Below are 14,152 nucleotides of genomic sequence, written 5' to 3' on the forward strand. Positions count from 1 at the left end.
TCTCTCCCCTCCCCTTTCTCTCTCTCCCCTCCCATTTCTCTCTCTCCCCTCCCCTTTCTCTCTCTCTCCCCTCCCCTCCCCTTTCTCTCTCTCCCCTCCCCTTTCTCTCTCCCCCCTTCTTTCTTTCTCTCTCTCCCCTCCCCTTTCTCTCTCTCTCCCCTCCCCTTTCTCTCTCCCCCCTCCCCTTTCTCTCTCTCTCCCCTCCCCTTTCTCTCCCCTCCCCTTTCTCTCTCTCCCCTCCCCTTTCTCTCTCTCTCCCCTCCCCTTTCTCTCTCTCTCCCCTCCCCTTTCTCTCTCTCCCCTCCCCTTTCTCTCTCTCCCCTCCCCTTTCTCTCTCCCCTCTTTCTTTCTCTCTCTTCCCTCCCCTTTCTTTCTCTCTCTTCCCTCCCCTTTCTTTCTCTCTTCCCTCCCCTTTCTCTCTCTCCCCCTCCCCTCTCTCCCCCTCCCCTCTCTCTCTCTCCCCTCCCCTTTCTCTCTCTCCCCTCCCCTTTCTATCTCCCCCCTCCCCTTTCTCTCTCTCCCCCCCTCCCCCTTTCTTTCTCTCTCTTCCCTCCCCTTTCTCTCTCTTCCCTCCCCTTTCTCTCCTCCCCTTTTTCTCTCTCTTCCCTCCCCCTCCCCTTTCTCTCCTCCCCTCCCCTTTCTCTCCTCCCCCTCCCCTTTCTCTCTCTCTCCCCTCCCCTCCCCTTTTTCTCTCCTCCCCTTTTTCTCTCTCTTCCCTCCCCCTCCCCTTTCTCTCCTCCCCTCCCCTTTCTCTCCTCCCCTCCCCTTTCTCTCCTCCCCCTCCCCTTTCTGTCCTCCCCCTCCCCCTCCCCTTTCTCTTCTTCCCCTCCCCTTTCTCTCCTCCCCCTCCCCTTTCTGTCCTCCCCCTCCCCTTTCTGTCCTCCCCCTCCCCTTTCTCTCTCTCTCCCCTCCCCTTTCTCTCTCTTTCTCTCCCCTTTCTTTCTTTCTCCCCTCCCCTTTCTCTCTCGTTCTCTCTTCCCTCCCCTTTTTCTCTCTTCCCTCCCCTTTTTCTCTCTTCCCTCCCCTTTCTCTCTCTTCCCTCCCCCTTTTCTCTCTCCCCTCCCCTTTCTCTCTCTTCCCGCCCCTTTTCTTTCTCCCCTCCCCTTTCTCTCTCTTTCCCTCCCCTTTCTTTCTTTCTCCCCTCCCCTTTCTCTCTCCCCTTTCTTTCTTTCTCTCCCCTTTCTCTCTCCCCTCTCTCACCCTCCCCTTTTTCTCTCTCTCACCCTCCCCTTTTTCTCTCTCTTCCCTCCCCTTTTTCTCTCTCTTCCCTCCCCTTTTTCTCTCTCTTCCCTCCCCTTTTTCTCTCTCTTCCCTCCCCTTTTTCTCTCTCTTCCCTCCCCTTTTTCTCTCTCGCTCTCCCTCCTCTCCTCTACAGCAGCTTCTGACAGGTAAGAAGTTTTGGGAGAGTGATGAAGCGGGGAAAGACGGACCAAAAGGGATCTTCCTGGACCAGTGGAGGGACAGCGCGTGGGGGGCCACAGGTAAGACAGAGGGTGTCCCAGGATTGAAACGCCAATGGGTCACCACACCAAAGTCTCAGTGTCCAGCAAAATGTGTGCATGTTTGGAGACTGACAGTAGGGCACGCTCTTTCTCCTCCTCCAGACCACTCGGTGTCTCAGCCAATCATGGTGTCCCGTCGGCCGGGCGGTGGGTTCCATAGCGGCGGGGAGGTGGGCGGGTCAGTGATGTCACCGCGGTCAGAGAGTGGGGGGTTAGGGGTCAGTATGGTAGAATACGTCCTCTCCTCCTCTCCTGCCGAGAAACTGGACTCCTGCCTCCGCAAGGGACCCTACGTAAGTAGCCTAAACTCGTTTACATTCTATCATTCAATACCTTTATCACTATAACCAACACTCACCCACTCTTATCACTGACAACCTGGACTCCTACCTGCGCTAGGTTATATTGCATACGTAGTCTCGTTTAGCACTCCCTCGATCTCTCACTGGTTCATTCCTTCATACACTTATCTCTTGATCTCGTACTTTTATCACTGTGTATCACTGTCACTTCATTAATCAATCTCTCAATCACAATGTTCTCAATCTGTCCCTCCATCCATCTCTCTCTGTCTCTCTCTCTCTGACAGGGTCCGAGGGATGGAGAGGTGGAGGAGGAGAATAGGGAGAAACCGAAGGTGTTTGAAGTAGAGAAACTCAAGGAGATGGTCGAGGGTGAGGGTGATGTCATCAGTGATGTCATCAACCCTAATGGGCTCCCTGTGCAGAACGGCCTGGACGTGGACGTCAAAGAGTACAGGTACACACCCACACACACACACACACTCTCTTACTCTGTGTGTGTGTGTGTGTACACACATTCACACCGGCATACACATCTCACCATGTTCCCTCTTCTCTTCCGCTCTCTGCAGTCGTCAAGGCCAGATGCCACCTGCGGGGCCAGACACTGACATGATGGGGGGTGTAGGGGGGTGTGTGGGTGTAGGAGGGGAGGGTATGGTCCCCATGGGAGGAGGCGGGGGTCCCAAACCCCAAGAGGACTTCTCTGGTGTGGAACAGGGTGTTACTATGGCTACCATGGAGTCTGTGATGGAGCCTCTGCAGTTTGACTACAACTCCCAGATGACCATGGACTCACAGCCCACCGTGGGGCTGTTTGACTACAGCAACCAACAACAGGTGTGTGTGTGTGTGAGAGATGACGACGACCACCATGGACTGCTGGACTACGGCAACCAGCAGAGGTGTATATGTGTATATACTATGGCACCCCAACTTGCGGCCCACGGGTGTTTTTATTTGCCCTCCCAAGTTTTCTGAGCAAAAATGTTGTTTTTGTTTAATTTTTTATTGTTGAACTTAAAAGACTGTAAAAACACCAGGAAATCAGCTCCAAGTGATTTTAATTTTGGAAATCTGTTCCCATGTATTCCATCCCATAATAGAGAGACACGTGATCGTATTCAAATGTAAGCAAGGTTTGAAATGATTATGTTTTAGTCAAATATTATATATGTTTGGGCTTCTTGCGGTCAATTTGCAGTCTACAAATTATTACCGGTTTGAAGAATCTCAAATATAAAATATATTTTGATTTGTTTAACACTTTTTTGGTTACTACATGATTCCATATGTGTTATTTCATAGCTTTGATGTCTTCACTATTCTACAATGTAGAAAATTGTAAAAAAAAAAAAAACAGGAATGAGAAGGTGTGTCCAAACTTTTGACTGGTACTGTATATAATAACCAGTTTGTGTGTGTAGTTGTTCCAGAGACCCAATGCTCTAGCACTGCAGCAGCTGACAGCAGCTCAACAGCAGCAGTATGCCTTGGCAGCAGCACAGCAATCTCACATTGGTAAGAGACTGAGTGTGTGTGTGCGTGTTTTGTATGTTTTAGGGGAAAGACATGTTAAACATGATACTCTGCTGACCCATTCCTGGGCAGTAATTCAGTGACAAAAAGTTGTTCTTGGACTGGGTGTGTTCCTCTCTTACTGACCTCTCTTTGTGTGTGTTTTCAGGTCTGGCTCCCGCTTTTGTTCCCAACCCTTACATCATCAGTGCGGGTCCACCTGGAACTGACCCCTACGCTGCAGGACTGGCAGCTGCTGCAACACTGGGTAAGACCCATACACACACACACTCACCTACCATTTCTATTCCATGTCCAGCGGCGATGCCTCCCCAGTACTATGGTTATATATATATATATATATATATATATATATATATATATATATATATATATATATATATATATATATATATATATATATATATATATACACCATTTAGCGACTTGCAGTCATGCGTGCATACTTTTTACATATGCATACTCCCGGGAATCGAACCCACTATTCTGGCATTGCATGCGCCAACCAACTTACCGTGTGTGTGTTCAGGCCCAGCGGTGATGCCTCCTCAGTACTACGGGGTAACTCCATGGGGAGTGTATCCAGCCAATCTGTTCCAGCAACAGGCTGCAGCCGCCAGCAACTCAGCCAATCAACAGGCTCAAGGACAGAACCAGCAGAACCAACAACAGGTAATTTACTCGCTATTGGCTAGACCTCTCCTCAACCTCTCCTATCTATCTCCCATTAGATAAAGCTACTGTCAGACATTTTTGCCTGTCTTTCAATGCTCACCACTTTGTGGTTGTAGATTGTTTCAGCATGAATAGAGTAAGTATTGATGCATTCATGCACATTATTTCGCCCAGTCATGTTGTGTCCATGGCATTTTACTAAGGATAACACCAGTCTCAGACTCTCTGCCCTCCTATTGGCCAATCCTTTGTGTATCCTGTGTTTCCTAGGTGATGCGTGGGGGCGGTAACCAGCGACCCCTGACCCCTAGCCAAGGTCAACAGGGTCAGCAGAACGACCAGCTGATCTCCGCCGCAGCTGTCAACTCGGCGCTCGCCTTCGGACAGGGGCTGGCAGCCGGCGTGCCTGGTGAGACACACGCATACAGACACTCACACACACACGCATACAGACACACACACACACACACACACACACACACGCATACAGACACACACACACACGCATACAGACACTCACACACACACGCATACAGACACTCACACACACACGCATACAGACACTCACACACACGCATACAGACACTCACACACACACGCATACAGACACTCACACACACGCATACAGACACTCACACACACACGCATACAGACACTCACACACACACACACACACGCATACAGACACTCACACACACGCATACAGACACTCACACACACACATACAGACACTCACACACACATACACACACACGCATACAGACACTCACACACACACACACACGCATACAGACACACGCATACAGACACTCACACACACGCATACAGACACTCACACACACGCATACAGACACTCACACACACACGCATACAGACACTCACACACACACACACACACACGCATACAGACACTCACACACACACATACAGACACTCACACACACACGCATACAGACACTCACACACACACACACACGCATACAGACACACACACACACGCATACAGACACTCACACACGCATACGGACACTCACACACACACACACGCATACAGACACTCACTCACACACACGCATACAGACACTCACACACACACACACGCATACAGACACTCACTCACACACACGCATACAGACACACACACGCATACAGACACACACACGCATACAGACACTCACACACACGCATACAGACACTCACACACGCATACAGACACTCACACACGCATACAGACACGCATACAGACACTCACACACGCATACAGACACTCACACACACACGCATACAGACACACACACACACACACGCATACAGACACTCACACACGCATACGGACACTCACACACACACACGCATACAGACACTCACACACACGCATACAGACACACACACGCATACAGACACTCACACACACACACACAGACACTCACACACACGCATACAGACACACACACACACGCATACAGACACTCACACACACGCATACAGACACGCATACAGACACTCACACACGCATACAGACACTCACTCACACACACACACGCATACAGACGCTCACACACACGCATGCAGACACTCACACGCATGCAGACACTCACACACACGCATGCAGACACTCACACACACGCATGCAGACACTCACACACACGCATGCAGACACTCACACACACGCATGCAGACACTCACACACACGCATGCAGACACACACTCACACACACGCATGCAGACACTCACACACACACGCACACACACGCATACAGACACTCACACACACACACGCATACACACACACACACACGCATACAGACACTCACTCACACACACACACACACGCATACAGACACTCACATACACACACGCATACAGACACTCACACACGCGCATACAGACACTCACACACGCGCATACAGACACTCACACACACACGCATACAGACACTCACACTCACACACGCATACAGACACTCACACACACACACGCATACAAACACACACACACACACACGCATACAAACACTCACACACACACACACATACAGACACTCACACACACACACGCATACAGACACTCACACACACACACATACAGACACTCACACTCACATACAGACACTCACACACACACAGACACTCACACACACACACGCATACAGACACTCACACGCATACAGACACTCACACACACACACGCATACTGACACACACACATACAGACACACACACACACACACACACACACGCATACAGACACTCACACACGCATACAGACACTCACACACGCATACAGACACTCACACACGCACGCACGCATACAGACACTCACACTCACACACGCATACAGACACTCACACACACGCATACAGACACTCACACACACACATACAGACACTCACACTCACATACAGACACTCACACACACACACACACGCATACAGACACTCACACACGCATACAGACACTCACACACGCATACAGACACTCACACACGCACGCACGCATACAGACACTCACACTCACACACGCATACAGACACTCACACACACGCATACAGACACTCACACACACACATACAGACACTCACACTCACATACAGACACTCACACACACACGCATACAGACACTCACACGCATACAGACACTCACACACACACACGCATACTGACACACACACATACAGACACACACACACACACGCATACAGACACTCACACACGCATACAGACACTCACACACACACGCACGCACGCATACAGACACTCACACACACGCATACAGACACTCACACACACGCATACAGACACTCACACACACACATACAGACACTCACACTCACATACAGACACTCACACACACACGCATACAGACACACACACGCATACAGACACTCACACACACACACGCATACAGACACTCACACACACGCATACAGACACTCACACACGCATACAGACACTCACACACGCATACAGACACACACACACGCGCATACAGACACTCACACACGCGCATACAGACACTCACACACACGCATACACACACACACACACGCATACAGACACTCACACACACACATACAGACACTCACACTCACATACAGACACTCACACACACACGCATACAGACACACACACGCATACAGACACTCACACACACACACGCATACAGACACTCACACACACGCATACAGACACTCACACACGCATACAGACACTCACACACGCATACAGACACACACACACGCGCATACAGACACTCACACACGCGCATACAGACACTCACACACACGCATACACACACACACACACGCATACAGACACTCACACACATACAGACACACACACGCATACAGACACACACACACACACGCATACAGACACACACACTCACACACACGCATACAGACACTCACACACACGCATACAGACACTCACACACACACACGCATACAGACACTCACACACACACACGCATACAGACACTGACACTCACGCATACAGACACTCACACTCACATCCAGACACTCACACAGACACTCACACACACACGCATACAGACACTCACACACGCACGCATACAGACACTCACACACGCATACAGACACTCACACACTCACACACGCATACAGACACTCACACACACACACACGCATACAGACACTCACACACACACGCATACAGACACTCACACACACACATGCATACAGACACTCACACTCACATACAGACACTCACACGCATACAGACACTCACACACACACACGCATACAGACACTCACACACACACACGCATACTCACACACACGCATACTCACACACACGCATACAGACACTCACACACGCATACAGACACTCACACACGCATACAGACACTCACACACGCATACAGACACACGCACACGCATACAGACACTCGCACACACACACACGCATACAGACACTCACACACACGCATACAGACACTCACACACATACAGACACTCACACACACGCATACAGACACACACACACACACGCATACAGACACTCACACACACACACGCATACAAACACTCACACACACACACACGCATACAAACACTCACACACACACACACATACAGACACTCACACACACACACGCATACAGACACTCACACACACACACATACAGACACTCACACTCACATACAGACACTCACACACACACAGACACTCACACACACACACGCATACAGACACTCACACGCATACAGACACTCACACACACACACGCATACTGACACACACACATACAGACACACACACACACACACACACACACGCATACAGACACTCACACACGCATACAGACACTCACACACGCATACAGACACTCACACACGCACGCACGCATACAGACACTCACACTCACACACGCATACAGACACTCACACACACGCATACAGACACTCACACACACACATACAGACACTCACACTCACATACAGACACTCACACACACACACACACGCATACAGACACTCACACACGCATGTGTGAGTGTCTGTATGCGTGTGTGAGTGTGAGTGTCTGTATGCGTGCGTGCGTGTGTGAGTGTCTGTATGCGTGTGTGAGTGTCTGTATGCGTGTGTGAGTGTCTGTATGCGTGTGTGTGTGTGTGTGTGTGTGTGTCTGTATGTGTGTGTGTCAGTATGCGTGTGTGTGTCTGTATGCGTGTGAGTGTCTGTATGCGTGTGAGTGTCTGTATGCGTGTGAGTGTCTGTATGCGTGTGTGTGTGTGAGTGTCTGTATGTGAGTGTGAGTGTCTGTATGTGTGTGTGTGTGAGTGTCACACTCGCATACAAACACACACACACACACACGCATACAAACACTCACACACACACACACATACAGACACTCACACACACACACGCATACAGACACTCACACACACACACATACAGACACTCACACTCACATACAGACACTCACACACACACAGACACTCACACACACACACGCATACAGACACTCACACGCATACAGACACTCACACACACACACGCATACTGACACACACACATACAGACACACACACACACACACACACACACGCATACAGACACTCACACACGCATACAGACACTCACACACGCATACAGACACTCACACACGCACGCACGCATACAGACACTCACACTCACACACGCATACAGACACTCACACACACGCATACAGACACTCACACACACACATACAGACACTCACACTCACATACAGACACTCACACACACACACACACGCATACAGACACTCACACACGCATACAGACACTCACACACGCATACAGACACTCACACACGCATACAGACACACACACACGCGCATACAGACACTCACACACGCGCATACAGACACTCACACACACGCATACACACACACACACACGCATACAGACACTCACACACACACATACAGACACTCACACTCACATACAGACACTCACACACACACGCATACAGACACACACACGCATACAGACACTCACACACACACACGCATACAGACACTCACACACACGCATACAGACACTCACACACGCATACAGACACTCACACACGCATACAGACACTCACACACACACGCACGCACGCATACAGACACTCACACACACGCATACAGACACTCACACACACGCATACAGACACTCACACACACACATACAGACACTCACACGCACATACAGACACTCACACACACACGCATACAGACACACACACGCATACAGACACTCACACACACACACGCATACAGACACTCACACACACGCATACAGACACTCACACACGCATACAGACACTCACACACGCATACAGACACACACACACGCGCATACAGACACTCACACACGCGCATACAGACACTCACACACACGCATACACACACACACACACGCATACAGACACTCACACACACACATACAGACACTCACACTCACATACAGACACTCACACACACACGCATACAGACACACACACGCATACAGACACTCACACACACACACGCATACAGACACTCACACACACGCATACAGACACTCACACACGCATACAGACACTCACACACGCATACAGACACACACACACGCGCATACAGACACTCACACACGCGCATACAGACACTCACACACACGCATACACACACACACACGCATACAGACACTCACACACATACAGACACACACACGCATACAGACACACACACACACACGCATACAGACACACACACTCACACACACGCATACAGACACTCACACACACGCATACAGACACTCACACACACACACGCATACAGACACTCACACACACACACGCATACAGACACTGACACTCACGCATACAGACACTCACACTCACATCCAGACACTCACACAGACACTCACACACACACGCATACAGACACTCACACACGCACGCATACAGACACTCACACACGCATACAGACACTCACACACTCACACACGCATACAGACACTCACACACACACACACGCATACAGACACTCACACACACTCGCATACAGACACTCACACACACACATGCATACAGACACTCACACTCACATACAGACACTCACACGCATACAGACACTCACACACACACACGCATACAGACACTCACACACACACACGCATACTCACACACACGCATACTCACACACACGCATACAGACACTCACACACGCATACAGACACTCACACACGCATACAGACACTCACACACGCATACAGACACACGCACACGCATACAGACACTCGCACACACACACACGCATACAGACACTCACACACACGCATACAGACACTCACACACATACAGACACTCACACACACGCATACAGACACACACACACACACACACACGCATACAGACACTCACACACACACACGCATACAGACACTCACACACACACACGCATACAGACACTGACACTCACACGCATACAGACACTCACACTCACATCCAGACACTCACACAGACACTCACACACACACGCATACAGACACTCACACACGCACGCATACAGACACTCACACACGCATACAGACACTCACACACACACACACGCATACAGACACTCACACACACACGCATACAGACACTCACACACACACATGCATACAGACACTCACACTCACATACAGACACTCACACGCATACAGACACTCACACACACACACGCATACAGACACTCACACACACACACGCATACTCACACACACGCATACTCACACACACGCATACAGACACTCACACACGCATACAGACACTCACACACGCATTCACACACACACACGCATACAGACACACGCACACGCATACAGACACTCGCACACACACATACGCATACAGACACTCACACACACGCATACAGACACTCACACACATACAGACACTCACACACACGCATACAGACACACACACACGCATACAGACACATACAGGCACACACACACACGCACACAGACACACACACACGCACACACACACGCACACAGACACACACACACACGCATACAGACACACACGCATACAGACACACGCACACGCATACAGACACACACATACAGACACTCACACACACGCATACAGACACACACGCATACAGACACTCGCACACAGACACGCACACGCACACATACTGCACACACGCATACAGACACACACACGCATACAGACACTCGCACACACACACACACACGCACACATACTGCATACAGACACACACACACACGCATACAGACACACAGACACGCACACAGACTGCACACACGCATACAGACACACACACACGCACGCACACAGACACACACACACGCACACAGACACACACACACGCATACAGACACTCACACACACACGCATACAGACACTCACACACACACATGCATACAGACACTCACACGCATACAGACACTCACACACACACACGCATACAGACACTCACACACACACACACACACACGCATACTCACACACACGCATACTCACACACACGCATACTCACACACACGCATACAGACACTCACACACGCATACAGACACTCACACACGCATACAGACACTCGCACACACGCATACAGACACTCGCACACACACATACAGACACACACACACACGCATACAGACACTCACACACATACAGACACTCACACACACGCATACAGACACGCACAGACTGCACACACGCATACAGACACACACACGCACACAGACACACACACACGCACACACGCACACAGACACACACACACGCACACAGACACACACACACGCATACAGACACACACACACACACGCATACAGACACACACGCATACAGACACACGCATACAGACACACGCATACAGACACTCACACACACGCATACAGACACACACACACGCATACAGACACACACACACGCATACAGACACTCGCACACACACGCACACACACACACGCACACATACTGCATACAGACACACACACACACACACGCATACAGACACACACAGACACGCACACAGACTGCACACACGCATACAGACACACACGCACACAGACACACACACACACACACACACACGCATACAGACACACACGCATACAGACACACGCACACGCATACAGACACACGCACGCACACAGACACACGCACGCACGCATACAGACACTCACACACGCACACAGACACACGCACACAGACACACACACGCACACAGACACACGCATACACACGCACACATACACACACGCACACGCATACACACACACGTATACAGACACTCACTCACACACACGCACGTATACAGACACTCACACACACGCACGCATACAGACACTCACACTCACGCACGCATACAGACACTCACACACACACACACACGCACGCATACAGACACTCACACACACGCATACAGACACACGCACACAGACACACACGCACGCATACAGACACACAGACACACACACACACACACACGCATACAGACACGCACACAGACACACACGCGCATACAGACACTCACACACACACGCGCATACAGACACTCACACACACACACGCACACAGACACACACACACACACGCATACAGACATTCACACGCACACAGACACACACACACATACAGACACACGCGCATACAGACACGCACTCACACACGCGCATTCAGACACGCACTCACACACACGCATACAGACACTCACTCACACACACACGCATACAGACACTTACACACACGCATACATACACACACACACACACACCCACGCATACAGACACTCACACACACACACGCATACAGACACTCACACGCGCATACAGACACTCACACGCGCATACAGACACTCACACGCGCATACAGACACTCACACGCGCATACAGACACTCACACGCGCATACAGACACTCACGCGCGCATACAGACTCTCACGCGCGCATACAGACACTCACACGCGCATACAGACACTCACACGCGCATACAGACACACACACTCACGCGCACACAGACACACTCACACACACACTCACGCGCACACAGACACACTCACACACACACTCGCGCGCACACAGACACACTCACACACACTCACGCGCACACAGACACACTCACACACACACAGACACGCGCACACAGACTCACGCGCACACAGACACACTCACACACTCACACACACGCGCATACAGACACGCGCATACAGACACTCACACACACGCGCATACAGACACTCACACACAGACACTCACACACTTGTGCCTGCATGCGCATATGCACAAACTCACACACCCCGGTTTCTGTTAGAACAATTTTGCACTGTGCAACGTGACCGGGAATATTTTCATTTACCGGCCATTTCAGAAATTTACCTGAACCATATGCATTAGGTGTGCAACCCATTAGGGTGTCCACCGACTGTGCTCAGAATGACAAATCACATTTAGAATCTTAACAGAATATTTAACTGCTGTAATGAACCAGCCAATTTTCTAACATTTGCCAAAATGCAATTAGCGGGAAAACACCATTCTAAACAGTGCACCTGATGAAAATCTCTGCTAGAGACTTAGAAAGAGGGAGAATCTAAAGATGCAACAACTAGGATGGTTTGCTAATATGGCTAGGATTGTGCCT

General features: G+C 50.3%; 1 protein-coding gene across 4 annotated transcripts in view; it reads left to right on the forward strand.

Moving 5' to 3' along the window:
- pum1 (pumilio RNA-binding family member 1) overlaps positions 1-14,152 on the forward strand; it is a 31,208-nt gene that overhangs the window by 4,494 nt on the left and 12,562 nt on the right. For 2 of the 4 annotated variants that reach the window (XM_084158239.1, XM_084158241.1), the window contains exons 5-12: positions 1,376-1,481; positions 1,605-1,795; positions 2,092-2,261; positions 2,377-2,644; positions 3,232-3,325; positions 3,492-3,590; positions 3,873-4,015; positions 4,289-4,427. In XM_084158239.1, the coding sequence (XP_084014365.1) occupies positions 1,376-1,481; positions 1,605-1,795; positions 2,092-2,261; positions 2,377-2,644; positions 3,232-3,325; positions 3,492-3,590; positions 3,873-4,015; positions 4,289-4,427 (1,210 nt within the window). The remainder of the gene's footprint in view (positions 1-1,375; positions 1,482-1,604; positions 1,796-2,091; positions 2,262-2,376; positions 2,645-3,231; positions 3,326-3,491; positions 3,591-3,872; positions 4,016-4,288; positions 4,428-14,152) is intronic. The other 2 variants (XM_084158240.1, XM_084158242.1) reach the window with 1 other exon arrangement.

Source organism: Coregonus lavaretus (genome assembly GCF_964263955.1).
Source record: "Coregonus lavaretus genome assembly, chromosome: 3".
Taxonomy (NCBI): domain Eukaryota; kingdom Metazoa; phylum Chordata; class Actinopteri; order Salmoniformes; family Salmonidae; genus Coregonus; species Coregonus lavaretus.